Source organism: Pleurodeles waltl, chromosome 11 (genome assembly GCF_031143425.1).
Source record: "Pleurodeles waltl isolate 20211129_DDA chromosome 11, aPleWal1.hap1.20221129, whole genome shotgun sequence".
NCBI classification, from domain to species: Eukaryota; Metazoa; Chordata; class Amphibia; order Caudata; family Salamandridae; genus Pleurodeles; species Pleurodeles waltl.
Window position 1 is genome coordinate 527,848,853 of NC_090450.1, and position 20,016 is coordinate 527,868,868.

At 41.9% G+C, this 20,016-nt stretch overlaps 1 protein-coding gene across 3 annotated transcripts in view; it reads right to left on the bottom strand.

Annotated features, from left to right (window-relative positions):
- PLS1 (plastin 1) overlaps positions 1-20,016 on the bottom strand; it is a 455,585-nt gene that overhangs the window by 191,583 nt on the left and 243,986 nt on the right. For all 3 annotated transcript variants that reach the window (XM_069213917.1, XM_069213919.1, XM_069213916.1), the window contains exon 3: positions 19,663-19,826. In XM_069213917.1, the coding sequence (XP_069070018.1) occupies positions 19,663-19,826 (164 nt within the window). The remainder of the gene's footprint in view (positions 1-19,662; positions 19,827-20,016) is intronic.

Genomic DNA, 20,016 nt, shown 5'->3' on the forward strand with positions numbered 1-20,016 from the left:
CCAGACAGTGCAGGAAGAACCTCCAGGCGCTAGGGATGCTGGGAGGTGTAGTTCAGGTTCACCCGATCCCGCTCTCTCCAAAAGTGTGTCCCTCGCTGCAGGAGCTGATCGCGCTTATAAGGGCCAGCAGTGCGAGCAGACAGTGCAGGAAGAGCCTCCAGGCACAGAGGATGCTAGGAGGTGTAGTTCAGACTCCCCCAGTCCCACTCTCTTCAAAACTGCATCCCTCACTGTGGGAGTTGATAGCGCTAAAAAGCGCCATCAGGGAGGCAGACAGTGCAGGAAGAACCTCCAGGCGCTAAGGATACTGGGAGGAGTAGTTCAGGCTCCCCCAGTTGCGCTCTCTCTAAAAGTGTGTCCTTTCAAGTGTCAATTCCGGACTGTTATCCAGACAAAGCTTTTGTGTAGAGTGAAGCTCCTCACAGCAGGGCAGTCTTCAATCTGGAGCAACAGAGGCACAATGGGGAGTGAGGTTTCTGCAACTCACTGTAATCCTCCCAACTGAAAGTGTAAAAAAAAAGCCAGGCCTCTCTTAACGGTTTCCTCAGTGCTTAATTTGAGCCGTCATTTTAGGTGGGACCCACTGGCACTCATCTTTGGGCATCAAAACTCTTGAACATGTACAACAGCATGGAGATGCAGACAATGCATAGGTAATATGAAAAGTTGCATGTGTCACATGAAATGTGATCCGAGAAAATCACAGAGGAAGTATAATTCCCTTCAATTGTTAGCGGCTTGGGTTACATCTAACATGAACTAATCAAGATGAAAGACAGAAGGAAAAGAAGGAACAGAGATAAAAACAACACATTCAGATCCTCATTATCTTTCATGAAACGTGATGCAAAAGAGACATAGCAAATAAGCCTTACATGAAATGTTTTGTGAAAACATTAAGTGTATGCTTCAAAAGACTAAAAACAATAGGCAAAAGTCAAAGAGGGAAATAGAATAGAAGGAGGACATATTGAGAAGGCGGGGAAAGGAAAATGGAATGGAGAAGAAAACACAAAACAGCTCAGTTTAGTCAGAGTCATAACCTATGCTTGGTCTCAAAGGCTTCTATTGCCAATTTTCTACATAAGAATGAATGTACGTAAGAATGAAGAAATGACATGGAGGAGAAAACATATTTATTTATGGATTTTGGTATAGTGCAGCTATCATTCCGAATGAGTCTCTGTGCAAAGTCAGCACTTGGACCCAGATGGGAAGAATTAGTAAGGAAGCTAGGGTTGTAGGTCCTTGAATTTTAGAAGCTGTGGGATGTTGTGTATGTCAAGGGGGTTCTTGTTTCTGAGAGCAGCTTCTTGAACTCTGAATACACGGACACCCCATTCGGTGCATTTTGAGGAAGAGATTATGAAATTCGCTCTTTGCTCGATCTTACATTTCTAGTAGACACATTTCTTGATTGCTTTAGCAAAATAAGTCAGCTTGGATTGATTGATAAATTAATTCACCATATTGTGTAAAAGATTTGTTTCTGAACCGTAAGCCAATGTAACTGGAAGAGGTAGGTAGAAATGGAGTCAATATTTTTCTAGATGAAACATACATCTGACTAGGGCATTTTGGTAGTACTAAATACTTGGAGTTGCCATAGTCTAGTCTTGAATACCTCACCTCTCTGAGAGAACCATTAATAATTGATGTTCATAGTCTCATCATGGTCATGAAAGTGGGAAAATATAACAAATAAGGGACTGCTAGAATGCGACTGGAACCTTTTCCAACCTATTAGTCGTTGGATCACAAACTCTCTAAGATCTAAGTCAACAGTTCCCCCACCCACTGAACCACTACTGTGCTGTGCTTGCAACATGTCCTAGTGCATAAGTCTGGAGTGTGCTATACTGAGTTGAGGCAGAGTTGGTGAAACCATTCATACATTTATGTCAGAGACCTTTCTTTCCTGAGAGCCATCCCCAAGGCTCTCTGGTCTACAGCATCCCATTCCCCATCAAGCAGGGAGAGGGTAAAGTGTGGTTGGTGCTGCTCTACCACTTAGTTTGTGCACAAGATGGGGAAACCCTTCACTGTATTTGCCACATAAACCACTTAAACAGACCAGGATAAGACGAGTGCACACCTAAATAGAATGCCACATGGAGGAACGTGTCACAAGCTATTTTTCACACCCAGCATGCCCACCTATGTCCTCCACAAGTCCCTGCATTTTGGGGGTCTCAGTGTCCCAGCCTGCATCCTGCCCAGGTAGGGTGGGCAGTATTGACAGAAAAGTCCGGTCAACAGCCAGCATCTGTTCTGTAAAAAGAAAAACAGTTGGCAATATGTTAAAATGTCAACTAATGTCTCAGGGTGTCTTGGTCGGGTAGTGCACTTTAGCTACCTCACCTGTCACATTTAATCAAATAAAGTTAATAAATACAATGTATTTTAGTCACTGCTCTCCATTTACTGGTTTAACTGTCATACATATTTTGATTCTGCCCACCACAGCATACAGCATCGGGCAGTGGTTTAGCCCACAGCCTCGTGTAGTACTGCAATGACTGATGGCAGCTTGCCTGAGCACGTGCACATCCACGCTAAAAAGGTGCATTTGAGTACACATTCTGGTAAGGCAATGCTTTGTTTCTTTCATTATTTTTCTTTTATATTTATTTGTCATCTTTGTGTGTTTAAACTGTTTCTTCAGGTTACAGTAATTAAATGTCCAAAGTACCTTTCCTCTGCTGAAAGAAGAATCGCATTTTCCTGTGATGTCAGGCCTTGGTGAATCATTTTTTATCAGGTCCAGCTAATTATAGGTCCTCCTCGCCTCTTCCTGCAAGATGACAATGAACAGGTCTTCTGTTCAGTCAGAAAGTAAAGGAGCAAAAAAGCCCCCTTTAAATTTTATGTTGTTACATTTGCTCTGTGTTAGGAGACAGAGGGCGAAATTGCAATTAATTTCCCGTCTCACTGCAGAGTTCCAGGATTTTGTAAGGTGAACTTCTCTGACCTGCTGTAAAAAGAGTTATTTAAATGTTGTTTGTTAGGTCAACTGTACACACATTTCAAAATATATTTAAATAGTTGTGAAAGCCCATTTTTGTACGTATGTGTGTTGAAAAACATATTTAAAGGACAAAAACAAATCAGAACTCCTTACTTATTTGCACAGATTATTGTTAATACTCTATATAGTTTTATTAGTAAAGCTACAAGTTAGTGGGAAGGCTGTTGGGCATTTCTTGGAAATGTATTGTCTGTAAAAGACAATATACTACCACATCATACTTTAGTAATATATTTGTTAAAAGTGAGTGTTTAAACATAAACTGAGACACACTCCTTCCTTGATGGAAATGCTATTAGTAAACTAAGAGGCAAGTCATGGATCATTCGTCCCCTATATGTAGGCTAGATTCTTCCTCTACATGGAGCAAACATTTTGTCGATTTAATCAAGCAAAAACGTTTTTTGTGCAGCAAAAATACAGAGCTCACATATTTGAAGTTGCACTTGTATATGAAAATGAAGAAAAAGGTGACTCTGTAAACCAATTGCCTAGGATCACAATTTGAGACCTGTTGACCGCTCAAGTACATTACAGTTAGGTCAAGTAGATTAGTCAAATTACTCAACCTGCAGGTCTAGTAACATTTTTATACTTTTCCGAGGCCTGGGTGTGTATTTAAAGTTAAAGGTTTCTATACCTATTTCTAGTACACCTGACTGTTAGGAACTGTAAGAAAGTACCATCTTCCTGGCATGTTACCCCCATATTTCACTGTATATATGTTGTTTTAGTTGTATGTGTCATTGGGACACTGCCAGCCAGGGCCCCAGTGCTCATAAGTGTGCCCTGTATGTGTTCCCTGCGTGATGACTAACTGTCTCACTGAGGCTCTGCTAACCAGAACCTCAGTGGTTATGCTCTCTCTTTGTTTTCCAAATTGTCACTAACAGGCTAGTGACCAATTTCACCAATTCACATTGGCATACTGGAACACCCTTATAATTCCCTAGTATATGGTACTGAGGAACCCAGGGTATTGGGGTTCCAGGAGATCCCTATGGGCTGCAGCATTTCTTTTGCCACCCTTAGGGAGCTCTGACAATTCTTACACAGGCCTGCCACTGCAGCCTGAGTGAAATAACGTCCACGTTATTTCACAGCCATTTACCACTGCACTTAAGTAACTTATAAGTCACCTATATGTCTAACCTTTACCTGGTAAAGGTTGGGTGCTAAGTTACTTAGTGTGTGGGCACCCAGGCACTAGCCAAGGTGCCCCCACATTGTTCAGGGCAAATTCCCCAGACTTTGTGAGTGCGGGGACACCATTACACGTGTGCACTATACATAGGTCACTACCTATGTATAGCGTCACAATGGTAACTCCGAACATGGCCATGTAACATGTCTAAGATCATGGAATTGTCACCCCAATGCCATTCTGGCATTGTGGAGACAATTCTATGATCCCCCGAGTCTCTAGCACAGACCCGGGTACTGCCAACCTGCCTTTCCCGGGGTTTCACTGCAGCTGCTGCCAACCCCTCAGACAGGTTTCTGCCCTCCTGGGGTCCAGCCAGGCTTGGCCCAGGAAGGCAGAACAAAGGACTTCCTCAGAGAGAGGGTGTAACACCCTCTCCCTTTGGAAAAAGGTGTCAGGGCTGGGGAGGAGTAGCCTCCCCCAGCCTCTGGAAATGCTTTGATGGGCACAGATGGTGCCCATCTCTGCATAAGCCAGTCTACACCGGTTCAGGGATCCCCCAGCCCTGCTCTGGCGCGAAACTGGACAAAGGAAAGGGGAGTGACCACTCCCCTGACCTGCACCTCCCAGTGGAGGTGCCCAGAGCTCCTCCAGTGTGCTCCAGACCTCTGCCATCTTGGAAACAGAGGTGCTGCTGACACACTGGACTGCTCTGAGTGGCCAGTGCCAGCAGGTGACGTCAGAGACTCCTTCTGATAGGCTCTTACCTGTGTTGCTAGCCTATCCTCCTTCCTTGGTAGCCAAACCTCCTTTTCTGGCTATTTAGGGTCTCTGCTTTGGGGAATTCTTTAGATAACGAATGCAAGAGCTCATCAGAGTTCCTCTGCATCTCTCTCTTCACCTTCTGCCATAGAATCGACCGCTGACTGCTCAGGAAGCCTGCAAAACCGCAACAAAGTAGCAAAGACGACTACTGCAATCTTGTATCGCTGATCCTGCCGCCTTCTCGACTGTTTTCCTGGTGGTGCATGCTGTGGGGGTAGCCTGCCTCCTCTCTGCACTAGAAGCTCCGAAGAAATCTCCTGTGGGACGCGGAATCCTCCCCCTGCAACCGCAGGCACCAAAAGAATTGCATCACCGGTCCTCTGGGCCCCCTCTCGGCACGACGAGCGTGGTCCCTGGAACTCAGCAACTCTGTCCAAGTGACTCCCACAGTCCAGTGACTCTTCAGTCCAAGTTTGGTGGAGGTAAGTCCTTGCCTCCCCACGCTAGACTGCATTGCTGGGTACCGCGTGATTTGCAGCTGCTCTGGCTCCTGTGCACTCTTCCAGGATTTCCTTTGTGCACAGCCAAGCCTGGGTCCCCGACACTCTAACCTGCAGTGCACAACCTCCTGAGTTGTCCTCCGGCGTCGTGGGATCTCCTTTTGTGACTTCGGGTGAGGTCCAGTTCACTCTTCTTCGTAGTGCCTGTTCCAGCACTTCTGCGGGTGCTGCCTGCTTTTGTGAGGGCTCCCTATCTTGCTGGGCGCCCCCTCTGTCTCCTCACGCAATTGGCGACATCCTGGTCCCTCCTGGGCCACAGCAGCATCCAAAAACCCTAACTGCGACCCTTGCAGCTAGCAAGGCGTGTTTGCGGTCTTTCTGTGTGGGAACACCTCTGCAAGCTTCTTCACGACGTGGGCCATCCACCCTCCAAAGGGGAAGTTCCTAGTCCTCTTTGTTCTTGCAGAATCCACAGCTTCTACCATCCAGTGGCAGCTTCTTTGCACCCTCAGCTGGCATTTCCTGGGCATCTGCCCAATCTCGACTTTGTCGCGACTCTTGGACTTGGTCCCCTTGTTCCACAGGTACTCTCGTCCGGAAATCCATTGTTGTTGCATTGCTGGTGTTGGTCTTCCTTGCAGAATTCCCCTATCACGACTTCTGTGCTCTCTGGGGAACATAGGTGCACCTTACACCTACTTTTCAGGGTCTTGGGGTGGGCTATTTTTCTAACCCTCACTGTTTTTTTTACAGTCCCAGCGACCCTCTACAAGCTCACATAGGTTTGGGGTCCATTCGTGGTTCGCATTCCACTTTTGGAGTATATGGTTTGTGTTGCCCCTATACCTATGTGCTCTCATTGCAATCTATTGTGACTGTACATTGCTTGCATTACTTCCATTTGCTATTACTGCATATTTTTGGTATTGTGTACATATATCTTGTGTATATTTGCTATCCTCATACCGAGGGTACTCACTGAGATACTTTTGGCATATTGTCATAAAAATAAACTACCTTTATTTTTTAGTATATCTGTGTATTGTGTTTTCTTATGACATTGTGCATATGACACCAGTGGTATAGTGGGAGCTTTGCATGTCTCCTAGTTCAGCCTAAGCTGCTCTGCTAAGCTACCCTTTTCTATCAGCCTAAGCTGCTAGAACACCTCTTCTACACTAATAAGGGATAACTGGACCTGGTGCAGAGTGTAAGTACCCCTTGGTACCCACTACAAACCAGGCCAGCCTCCTACAGGAACCACCCATACTGCTCTAATTAAATGACATGCAAAAGTATTTTTTCAAAATTATACTACATCCATACTGTATAATGCTTAGATGATATGTTTTTCCTTTCTTTTTATGTCTTGCACGATTACACAACCATCTAGAAGAACTAATGTTACTAATTCTTTAGCATATACATAGAATGATCGGCACAACAGGAGTATTTCTCTTTCACACTGCATGCTGTAGCCATGGTGTACCTCTGACTGAGTGCTTGCATTGTATAAGGGGCCATTTTACATTTCAAAAGTAAACTGTATCATAGCACACTAAAATGGTTATCGTATAGACACATTATAGACAGAATGCCATCGTTTTTTTTCTTTTGTTTTTTTTCATGGCTGCAGTCGCCATAAAAAATATGTTTGCTCTCATTTGTGTTTCCTTCATAAACAGCACAGTCGAGGTCAGTCAACATTCTAATTACAGTTCAGATGCAATTAGACATCCCCAATCCAGAGACGTTTTAAGCCATGGGCAAAATGGGCTCTAGGCAAAGGCCTTTCAGGGGCCCTCTTCACAGAGCAAGCTCTGTTCTACAGAGAAGCTTGCCCTGATGAACTTAATTAAATTTTAATGCGGGTGATGTCGGAGAGTTTATTACGGGCCTTTTTCAGAGAAATGTTATGTTTTTAGGTCAGGCAACATCCATAAAAAAGATTTTTTGTTTAAAACCGAGGCCCTCACATGTGAAAAACTGGTGGGCGTCACAGATTAATATTAGCAAGAATATTAGTTAACTGCTGCGTACAGTCAGGGCTAGACTGGAAACCCAAAGCAGCCCTGAGTGAGTCTGACCACTTCAAAATGGGTTTAGTGTGAGGGAATGGGGTCTCCACCCCAAGAAAATTTGGAAAACAAAGGCAAAAATGATGCACTTGAAAACACATTTCTCTTTATATATTCAAATGCATTAACTTTCAAAGCATAGTAAATGAGGACCTTACAGTGCACCATGATACCAAGTCATACCCACACAAACTCTTGCAGAGAACACAAAAAAGACCGACCAAGACTTGATAACAGAGAGCTCAAAAAATAAGACAGACCAGTGGTGCATATGGTGTGTAACAATCGAGCCAGGCCACTGAAAGGGTGGCTTGAAATGTTTGTTTTCATCAAAGGGTCGACCGCTACACCATATGCTTCTGTCATGGCACTGAGAAAGGTACTGATGACTGGTAAGGCAGTATCATTTATTGCTCCTTGTGCACTCAGTAAGTCTGCAGGACATTGTAAGCTGCCACTTTTAAAGACACAGGTGTCTTTTAGTCTCTGATCCATCACTATTTGTCAGGGCCTGGCTGCTGGTCACCTCAGGTCTAGTCATAAGTTTTGTGCTGTAGGAAATGCCTTATGCCTCAGAAATATTAAAAATAGCAATAAGTAGACTGATTAAAAAATAGCAGTATAATTGTATTGTGTTTTTGTGCAATAGTACATTGTGTGTGAACAGGTCCACTGTGCATGCCTCTGCAATAGAAAAATGTTTCCAATATGATAACGGCTCTGTTTATATAGCGGTAGGTTCAACGCGCCTAAAGCCGATGTAATTCCCAGATCATCTGTACTCACATGATTAAACAGGGAAGTAGAGGTTGGGGTACACTGATGGGTTATTTCAGACCTACTAGTTTTCAAAGGCTGTCATCCACAGTGGATATAGATTTCGGGACATAATTCAGTGACACAACCATTCAGTGTAAAAGGTAATTTATTTAGGACAGGATTTTAACAATAAAGCATAACCTTAACTTTTCAGCGTAAAACCTTACGTTAATAAAGACCACCCTTTAACATTTCCTCGCTCATCCTTTCACTCAAACACGCATTTTTCACTTCCAGTCCCCTACACACTCCCCTTTTCCTTTCATGCCCTATTTGCTTCGTGGGTACCCCACACTCTGATCCTTCACCTGCTTGTTTTTTCCCCTGGAAGGGTGGCCAAGCCCGCATCTGACTCTCCACCCTCCCCCATCTACTGCCTCACCCTTCATCACAAACCTGCCCTAACTGACGCTCATAACTCCTACCAACATTCCCTCGTTATGTCCATACCTCGTTGCTCTTCACCTACTCATTTTGCTTATTGCCGGGTGGGTGGGTGGCCAAACTCTGAACCGCGTGATATGCGGCACGGAAAGAGGCTGGTCCTTCCCCCCCGCACCCCTTTTATCTTCCCACCCCTAGTCCCACCCCCACCTACCTGTCTCCAATCCTGTCACCGCGTCGTCACTTCCCCCTCTCCCGAACGTACCCACGGAGAGACTAGAGCGAGTCTCTCTCTCCGCAGGCCCCTTCATTATAGTGCTGTGATCTGAGATCTCCCAACAGCAGAGGTGCTAAAGACAAACATGTGAATTCTAGAATAAATATTATCTCGTTTTAAACATTTAAATGCCGGTTTGAAATGGGCACATAAAGGAGCACGGCACAGCACATCACCTCACCTAGTCAGGTAAGCCCAAGAATGCTGTTTTCTATCTTATTTCCATGTCGTGGAAATTAAAGAGACTGCAGCGCCTGACTCGGACCCTCACTGCATTAAAGCTGGCACTGTCACTGATGTCACACTAAGATGAAACACCCCCTGGAAACTGGAAATTGTGGAGGGCTACTGATTTTGTTACTGGAGTCCGATTTTTCAACACTGCTGCACAATCAGCCTACAGTAACGAAACAAGTCCCCACCCTTCCGGCTGCCCGGGGAAACGCCCATTGCACAGTACTGCCAGTCCGGACCTGGTTTCAATATTATAAGACCATGTTCCTATCCCTGAATAGTAGATGTAAATTTGGACGCCCTGTGCACAGTCAGTGACCTTGACAAAGAGGGCAGGAAAGAGCTGAAATTGCATCATAAATTCAAAGTTGTTCTGAACAGGGCCCCCAAAATATGTTTGGCCTAGGGCTCCAAAAATCCTTAAGTTGTCCCTGATCCAATCTTTTATCGGAGCTTCCCTCTAACAGTCAAAAGTGCAGTCTAAAGAAAGGTTACACTATGAATGACCATTTATAAACCATAGATAATATTGGTTTACCTGTGATCATTAAAAAAAAAATGGGGAGAGCCTTTCTAAATGTATTTTTGTCATGCTGCTTCAAGTTACTTCATCAAATCCTGCAACCACTCAGTCAATCCTTCTGCGATACATGGACCAAGCTTTCTAGGTACAGCCTTATTTTCCCTGTGTGTTTTTATGAGTATATTACTGCTCGTATCTTCTCAGGATAATTTTACTGCATGCTAATGCGGACTTCGTGAGGAGAGTTTTTTTAATACAGTAATACTGCTTCAATAGTACACTTCAAGAGCAAAGGTCTGTGTAAATTCCATGCTATGCATTCTTTGCTAATCAGATTATCAAACCTTTCTTGCGTGCACGTTGCAACGACAGTTCAAGTGGTGTTTATGGTTGTTAAGGAGTAGGCCCTTCCAACGCTTTAAAGTGATTAACCAAGCTTTGTGTTCCACCCTCTCCACTGCTCATGCAGGGTGAACCTTGGAGCTAGAGATGCATCTTGCTCACCTCACCAGGGACCAGAGATTCTGTACCTCGGATATATATATATATATATATATATAAACCTACTGACAATAGCCAGTAGGTAGAGATAGGACCTAGTTTCCTTAAGAAAATAATTGTTTGTTTTGCTTATAACTTTGGTGCAGTTTGATGAATCTTCACAAAACTTTCAAAACTAGTATGTCACTCTGTTTAGCCACTGTGTGGAAAGTTTCGGGGTGATTTGTCAAGTGGGGGCCGATATAAAAGGGGGGGACCCAAAACCAGTTTCCCTATGCAATTTCCCATAGGGATTTTAGACACAACTACAGCACAAACTGCTAAAGGAATAACACCAAATTTGGCAGAAAAATAGATCTTGGTCCAGAAAGTGTGCTTTTTGTAATTTGGTGAACATTTGTTCAATAGTTTTGAAGTTATTAAAGGGAAAAGAAATATTGATATTTAGGGATGCGGATCCTTCACGGATCTGCGGGTCCTTGAGAATCCAAAGCCAAATGAACAAAAAGCCTCACACACCATACCCCCAGCCAAAGGCTGTGCGCAGCGTGGGGTTATGTTTATGCAGGGAAGTTGGCCGTAACTTCTGCTGCACACGGCCAAAGGCAGTGGTCGTATTAACATACTGTATTTATATATTACTGTACGTAAAAAAATAAATAGAAATTCACTAAAAAAAAAACAAAGGTTACAGCGACGTTATAGTTAGGCTCACATTTTACCCACACAGAACCATAGAAATTCAGCAGTTATAGTTATACTTACTTGAAGAAACTATAACTGATGCCGTTCAGTAATTTTAGGCCGTGTGTTATAGTTTCTTAACATAAGTATAACTATAAGTATAACTGCTGAATTTCTGTTCTGTGTGGATAAAACGTGAATCCAACTAGAACATCCCTGTAACCTTTGGTCTTTACAGTGAAAAAAAATAATTATATATATATTATATATATGATCTAGGTTTTCAGAATAATTTCTGTGAGCCAAGAGTCTAACTCCCTCATTGTATTATGTTAAGCAAAAGCCCACAACACTACCCTGTCCATGCTAAGTGTGACAGGAATATTGGTCATCATAGACTCAGAGGTTAGGATCCCAATGTTGGAATAATTTAGGAATGGAGTAGGGATTTGTTTTGTTTTAATCCATAATCGACAGTAAGGGGATGCAAACGTCTGCCAAGTTTTCCCATTTCTGCTAGTTTTACATCCACATATCCTGGATTAAAAAAAAAGACAGAGTGCATGATAAATGCCTAGTAGTGAGGAATGCAAGGAACAAGGTATAAATGTGCAGTCCAAAACTACTCAGGACTAGGAAATGTAATGTAAACATTAATAATATTTGCAGGGCAGCCTGTGTGTGGTGCCTGACTGCTAAAGTACCACAAGGCCATGGCAGGAAAATTGCTTTTAAGTGTATTATCATGGGCCTAGACATTGTCATTTCCTTAATGAAATTACCAGTGAGGTAAATATGTTGCCCAACCCCCAGTAGCGCTTATAAAAGTAACTATTTTGGGATTTGGTTTTAATTATTTTTCTTTACACATGGGGCAACCCTAATTTTGCTTTGCTAGTGAAAAACAGGCAAATATCACTTAACTGGAATTTGCCTGGTAATTTCACCCAGCACTACTTAGTTACTATGTGCCTGGTTTAGAGCTTGGCGGACGAGTTACTCCATCACAACGGTGATGGATATCCCATCCACGGAAATATAAATCCCATAGGATATAATGGGATTCATATTTTGGTGGACTGGAAATCCGTCATTGTTGTAACAGAGTGACCTGTTCACCAAGATCTAAATCAGGCCCTTTGTTCTTTCGTATATCATGGACTCCGAATGGTGGCACCTGGTGTAGGTCCTAGGAATTTGAATAATCCAGAACTTGAGCAATGAAGAAGGGCACGAAGGGAAATTGGTAAACTCAGCACAACCAATCATGTTTGATGATCTAATGCTTAGGATGAACAGCCAGAATCCTCAATGCCATTAGTCAAGAAAGAGCATGTAACACCTCGATGAACATGTCTTTCAAAGCCTGATCTTCAGGTCATACAATAGTTTATTGGGAGTGAAATTAATTTTCAACAGATCATTCAATCTGCAATGTGTGACACATGTATTATCATGCAGGTATCCCACAACAACCACAACAGTACACACAAACCATATTTCTGGCTTCTTATTGACTTCCAATAGCCTTAGCCACCAAAATATGCCACAGAGAAACACAAAATAGCATAACACAAAGCTTTATAACAACTTAAACAGAGCAGTCCTCAAACATCCATCACTGTACAGATACGCCTTTGAGAGGTTCATTCGAAGTCAAGTGCAAATCTTTATTCGAGTGGACCCCAATGGAGACCAGTGCAGTAATTGTGCCCATATGATTTGCAATAGGAAAATCTTGGCCTATATCCTCGGGGTAAGTAGACAACATTCTCATCTTCTACACATTGAAATGGGAAAAACAAGCAGTTAGTTTGGTATCCCCCATACCAAGGTCTGAAATTGAGATTGATGCAGTCTGGGCACCATGACGGCATCACAAGTTGTGGGTGCAGTGGAATAAGTAGAGTATTGAGTAGTTACTTACTCCATAAGCCACTGTGAGACAACAACAAAAATGTAAAGCACATTAGAAGAAACACCTGTAACTACATAAGTCATGCTCATCAACAGCACTAATTACTAAAGCCCTCATTATGAGTTTGGCGGTCTGAGGAGAGCCAAACCCACGGCAGCAGTTGGACCACCGCACTCCTGGTAGTCCGACCACCAGATTATGACCCTGGTGGTCAGACAGCCCCCACCTCCAAGATCATGGATCTCAACGGGGTGGAGGCGGTCGGAGTCATTGTCAGCCACAGCGGTGCTGAGTTCAGCACCGCCATGCTGATCATGAGTCCTCTTTACACCAGCCTTTTCATGAAAGGGTCCCCACCATGAAAAGGCTGGCGGAAAGGCAGTGCTGGGGCCACCATCTGACCCCTACACTGCCCATGGCATGGGCAGTGCAGGGGCCCCTCTGCCAACACGCTCGGAATGCTCACTGTCTGCTATGCATTCCGAGGATTCTGTTGTGCCACGGCACTGGCCTAGGCTCCCTAAAGGTAGCCGAGGCCTATGCCATGACACTATTTCCACCGGTCTGACCACGGAAACGTCGTAATACGATGTTTCCTCCAGTCAGCCCGGTGGAAACATCATAATATGACTGGCGGGAGGCCGTGGGTATGATGGCAGCCTCCTACCCATGGCTTTGATAGTTTGTTTATTCCGAGCACCAAAGTCGTAATGACTTCCTAAGAAAATATCTGTGTCACATACCAAAAGTGGACACCAGGCAGAACATCAAGCACAATGTCCAACACAGCTCAAACATGCCATATTACAATCAATTGCAAAAAGGAAAGACGATGAACTGAATGCTGAACAATGTCAAACATTCACCTCCATTCACAGATCAGGGCCTAAATCCATTATTTTTTTGCTTACCACGCCATTAAAGTTTGGACCCCAGCCATATGAAAATCAGTCTTGACCCCGCTCCTCATGGGAAAAGTCCAGTCCGAACTGCCAGGCCAGGTCCTCCCTGGACCGAAAATAAGCATCCTGAGACCAGTTTTGGGAAATCACCTCTCATCAGCCAGGCTAGCCTGAATTCGGTGGCATAGCGAGCACAGAACTCACATCTGGGCATTCACACTGGATTCCTCAAGTTCACTTAGGAGGGTAGCGCATGATCTCTTGTAATGGTGAGATGGTCCTACAGTTCATTCTTTTCTCTCTCATAACAGACTGGCTCATTAAGACTTGGTTGGCTGTAATGCCCTTACGTCAGGCAGATGTGCCATGAGTTATTTCTAGTCCACAGCCAACCCTGTAGCAGTTTTTCTATTCCTCAACTGCTGTCTAAAACTCAGCGGCAAGGTGAGAGATGTTTCATAACGGGGTTGCTGTATTTTTGTTATTTACAGTCAACATGAGATGTCATCTATACTGACTTTAAAGTGGTTTCTACCTACTAGATTTTAGTCATGCTTGTTTTCATTTTATTTCATATTTTATTAACATTTATCTCTTGTTCTGTTTTGGTATTTCTCTACATTTTGATTATAACTAAGATACATAATGATGAAGGGCAGTTTAAATGGTTTGTAAATAAACAACAATTAAATTTGAAATGAAAGATATGTTCAGAACATTATGAAAAAGTAGTTTGTGCATTCTATAAACTACTGTGAGCTCTTGCTATACATTAAATTGGGGTCCTTCTTGGGTGGAATCTTTCTTTTCAGTATACTGCGATATAGGTATTCAGAGGTTCTGTGGTCCTTAATGCAACCACAGGCACGCAGATTGTTAGAGGGGTCAGGGAATAGCCTAGATGGATCTCTTGCTGTCCACTGCTAAGGTTCATAGCTGTCATCTTGGAATTCATCAAGATTTACAACTTGTGTTCCTTTTTAGATATATTTAATAAATACTTTATTAAATCAAAAACTGTGCTTCTCTACATAAACAGTATATTAATCAGTCTCTGAAGCAAGACCAGATGATGTCTAATTTAATGTGAGGGTTTAGTCATTCTCGTCACAAAGGCGCTGTTTTCATTTGTGGATAATTTTAATAAAACAATAACATCAACTTCAAATCTTTATAAAAATATCTAATTTGTATTGTAATAATTTAAATTGCACTGTGTTGTTGTATATTAAACAGATTTATAAAATAAAATAAAATGGAGAAGACGATAATGTACAAATTAAACTGGTTTTTCACAGTAGCAGAAGATTGCATTTATTAGTTTCATCAAGTCGTACAAACATCCACAAAATTTCAATTGGAACATATTCACTACTTAAAGAGATCAAATAATCACACCCCCTACTAACCTCTAGATGTCAACCTTTTTTTTTTAACAGAGGCTTCAAGTTTATATTCCTTTCAAGTAAGGCAGCAGGATATAACAATAAGCACAGTAGATTATTCAGCTCTCTATGCCAGCAGTTACATAAAAATAAAATGGAACCTTGTACAGCGGTCCCAACCGCAAGCAAAAGCCCAAGCTAAAATACCAAAAGATGAGGTGCTAAAGCCCCGGGTAGGACACCACCACGTCCCCCGTGCGTATTTCAATGTTGTAACACGCGTTACCGCCGGGCTGACCGGCAGGAACAGTGCTAGGATATTGGTCTTGACTCCCTTAAGGGGCTTCCCCGTGGCCACCAGCACTGGCTTTCTGCCAGCCTTTTCATGGAGGTTTGCCTGCCTAAGTTATAATTGGGCGGTCGGACCACCCAGAGTGCAGCGGTCCAACCGTCAACGCAAGTGTGCCAGTCCTTGGACCGCCGCACTTGTAATGAGGCCTTAATCTCTAACAACTGCACAACAATCAATGGGAAGTTCATATTTCTCAAATAGGGTACAAAAATTATACCTCACATTTTTTTAATACTGCTTCTTTCTCACACATGCATCTTTTAAATACCCAGCTGCCACATATTTAGCATTCTTCCAAGTAAGGAAGGCTAAAAACTTGATACCCAAAATTGATAATTTAGATTTTTTTTTTATAGCAAAGCCCGTATCAAGAAATAGGGGCTCAACACCAATAAATGGAGCATGTTAGATCCTGCCAAACTCCCCTCCATCCTTTTAAATTCAATGTTAAGGGGTTTCTCTATTTTTAATGCGGAGAGACCAAAAGTAACAATCTGAACAATCTTGGCCCAACAGGCTTTGAACATTGGCCTCATAGAATCACAATCAAAGCCTTTATAATACAAAGTAGTGACGGTATTTAAAATATGGGTTTTCAGTGAACAAGACCATCTACATAGTTATGGGAAGCCACATTTGGCAATGTAGTGTTTTATCAAAACAAACTAAAATTGCATTTTACTCTCTCGAGGTGCACCACCCCTGTTCTCACAATATTAATAATTACATTATTTTTCCTACAGTATATACTTCATGCATCTAACTTCCTATGTAACCCCAGCAGGGTGCAATACGAGGCTACAATGTCATCTGCATGCAGCACTGTGGCATTTTATTTTTTTGAAGATAGACATTAGCACCTTTCAATGATCCAAGAAGGTCAAATAAGAATAAGCTTGAGAACACAGAGCAATAAGGATTGATAACACTGTAAGTGTGCCCATTTTGGCCAAATTGGGCCACAACAAATTCCAGTCTACTTTACTGAAGGCATATTTAGTATCCACAATAAACTGAGTGCAAGTGGATATTATTTTACATACTATAAGAAATTGGATTATTATTTGGTGTGTATGTCTTCCAACCTCAAGGAATAATCACTAATCTGAGTGCAAGTCTGTGGTAATATGGCACAAAGCAGACAGGTTACATTTAGGGCAATGTGCAAAGTATTTATGTAGCACCAAAACAGTAATATAGAAAAACAATACAAATGTCAAACTGAATTAGAAAACAGAGTAAATACTAATAAACAAAACAATACCAAAATGACTAAAATTCAAAAGAGACAATCAGAAATATGAATTTTTTTAATGTTTCAGTAGAAATTGTTCCAAGAAGCACAAAGTGGAAGTGTAATATGGTTATCCTAGTGTCTTTCCACAACTAACACAAAAATCCAGTTTGGGGAAGCTACTGTAACCACAATAAACCCAGAGACAGATGTCTGGTAGAATAAAGGTAGGATTTGCCAACAACCAGACACTAGATAGACAAGAATTATTTTGACATCCTGCTTCCCTTCCTTTCAAGTGTGCCCCCAGCATTATATGTAAAACCCAAAGACAAAAGTCTAGTAGAACAAAAATAGGATTTTCCAGCAATCAGTGGTTATACAACAATTGTTTTGGTATCCTATTCCCCTTGCTTTCATGTTCCTCCCAAAGTGCTGCATGTAAACCCAGCAGATCTGTCAAGCAGGTTTTGGCATTCATGTAGAGGTTAATACCATAATGTCAAAAACATGCTCACAGCCACCACGTTGCATAGTCTAGGAGGTTCAGAGGAGTTATCTCTGTCCATTTAGGCCAGCCTACTGTTTGCTCCTGGTAGGCTTTTCACACTTACTCAAATGCTAAAACCTAGATGAAGGATGTTTGAGAGCAAATGCAAATAAGCCTCCAAGAACTTGAGGCAGGGGGGAAGGGAACTTTTTAAGAGTTACTTTTCTTTCTTTGATTGAATTGGAATTTTAATACCTATTAAAAATAGTAGTTTGCTTATTTTTCCGGCTAGTCATGTTCCTGAGATACAGTATTAGGTTTTCTACATGGGACAGCTAGGCCTGCCCCAGTAAAACATTGCTTTAGGGTGTTATTCACTGTAAAGACATGTTAACATTACATTTCTATATGTCCTACTTTTAAATACCATGCACTCTGACTTGTGGAGTACAAGGCCTGCAAAGGGGTGATATTAATATTTAAAAGGGTGGTGTTGACCTGTCAAAAAGCTTTGTTTTGATAGGTCGAATTGCAGTTTTTACACTGCTACAGTGAGACTGCACAGGTTAGGTATGAAGCCATGTCTGCACTACCACTGTAGCTGGTGGCACAACAGGTGCTGCAGTCCAATAGTGACATTTACCTTCCAGGCTCTGGATACCCCTTGATACCCCTTGTACCATATACTTGGCATATCAAGGTAAGTTAAATACACCAATTAAGAGTATGCCAATTCAACTATGTTTGAAGGGGAGCACAGGCACTTTGCCAGTGGTTAGCAGGATTAAAGTGCACATAATTTTAAAGCCAGCAAAAATATAGGATCAGCAAAAGACAGAGTATGGGGTGCCATTTAGAAAAGGCAGATTTGTCACACACACACATATAATTAAAAGCAAGTATATGCTATAACTTTGTTTGAACTACACAAATGTCTGCCTGTTGCTAAGGAATCAGCTGACCGACCACCACCACATCCTCCACCACCCCAATAGAAGCTTAGAATTTTTTAATTTAAATATCTATTAAAATGATCAATCTATAGACCATTAGGTCATTTATGTTTCCTTTTGTAAGCTCTTGGATCCTTCAAGCTTTCAGGGATATGTACTGAATGTGCAATTGAATCATAATATGGGTGTAGAACTGTAGCCCAAAGATCAAGATCTATTATACAAACAACAATATATAGACCATCAGGTCCAAATGCATAACTTATTATTGGAGAAAACCATAAATATACAATTTCTATTCCCTCAACTTACCTATTAAGAATATTAATTGCACTGATTTGTCTTTGTATTAGATTCACTAGGTTAATGCAACACCATTTAATGACCAGTGCCCTAGGAGGGTCTGTAAAAAAAACGTTTTATCTGCTATTCGGTTTTCAGGCCAGTCCAGTCCTCTCTTCAAAATACTGGGCACCACCAACTTGGCAAATGTGAGCTAAAAATATGACCTATTTCTCCCTATGGCTAGACACCAGCAAAGCCTGTCACAAATGTTATTAAGCGGGTGGGATGGTCAAAGGCTAGAGGTTGCAACAAATGATAATAATAATGTGTGCCAACCAACTTATCAGCATTGGGCACCATTTATAGAGATTTTATTAAGAATGTTAGTGAGGATAGTTACACTACATATTTCAGAAAAGATATGTGGCCAGTGTTGCCTCTGAAGGCAGTATTTTGAGAATCCAGGATAGCACATACACACTGAGCAAAAAATCACTTATAAAGCACAGAATCTGGCAACAAATGTTGTTGCTGTGTTTCCTGATGTGTGCCTGAAAAGCTGCACAGGAAGAGGAGCCTTGTCTTTTTATCATACTTAGGCACTCAGTCTTAGTGGTCCCTAAACTCCAATGGGACTGGTAACAACAGTTACAAGTCCTATCGGAATTAGGGGATATGCAGTGTTCCCGCAGATCTCTTTATTTTCACTCACAGATTTAAGCTACTGAAACCAGAAGAAATCCCTTTGTTAAAATGAGATATCACTGGGGGATTCAAATCCGGACTTGTAGATTCCCTGATAATTCTTAACTTCTAAGGGGACTTTCAAGGTCCAACTCATATTGACCTAGATTTTCCAAAGCCCAAGTGTTACTGATAACTCAACAATTAATAACTCTGTATAAGTAACACCAGGTGTAAAGGAAATCTGGGAAATTATATGGGCTACTCGTAATTAAGGCCTTAGTGAGATCATTTTCAGCGAGGTTCAGTTAAAACAATAATACAAATTTGTTTCACTCAGCATTACTTTTAAAAGGACCACAAAAATAGTGAGCATGTGAGAATTTCAGCTAAGCACCCCTTAACACAGAACAATTCTTATCATCATGAAAAATATAAAAATTAACTATTATGAAATCTGATTTTTATTTTGTCAAGAAAATGGCCATCCCAGAAAAAAGAAATACTTCTGAAACTACTTACCGATACAAATTCTTCAAAGTTGATTTTGTTATCTTTGTTACTATCTGCAACCACTAGAATTTTTTCCACAATTTCTCTGACTTTATAACCAGGTAATGGAAGGTTTGCTTCTTTGAACAGATCTTGCAGTTCATAATCGCTGACGTATCCACTGTTGTCGATGTCTGAAATTGTAAAATCACAGGTGTGTTTTGATTCTTTGTTAAATCTACAGTAGGATTTCTGCAAAACAACAAAGCGATGGTAGATAGAGCAGTACTTTCTTGGCCAATCCTGACATTTCATGAAGTAATCTAGACCTTAAATGTCCCTGTAGAAGATCATCCTCTATCCATTTCCTTATTAGAATATTGT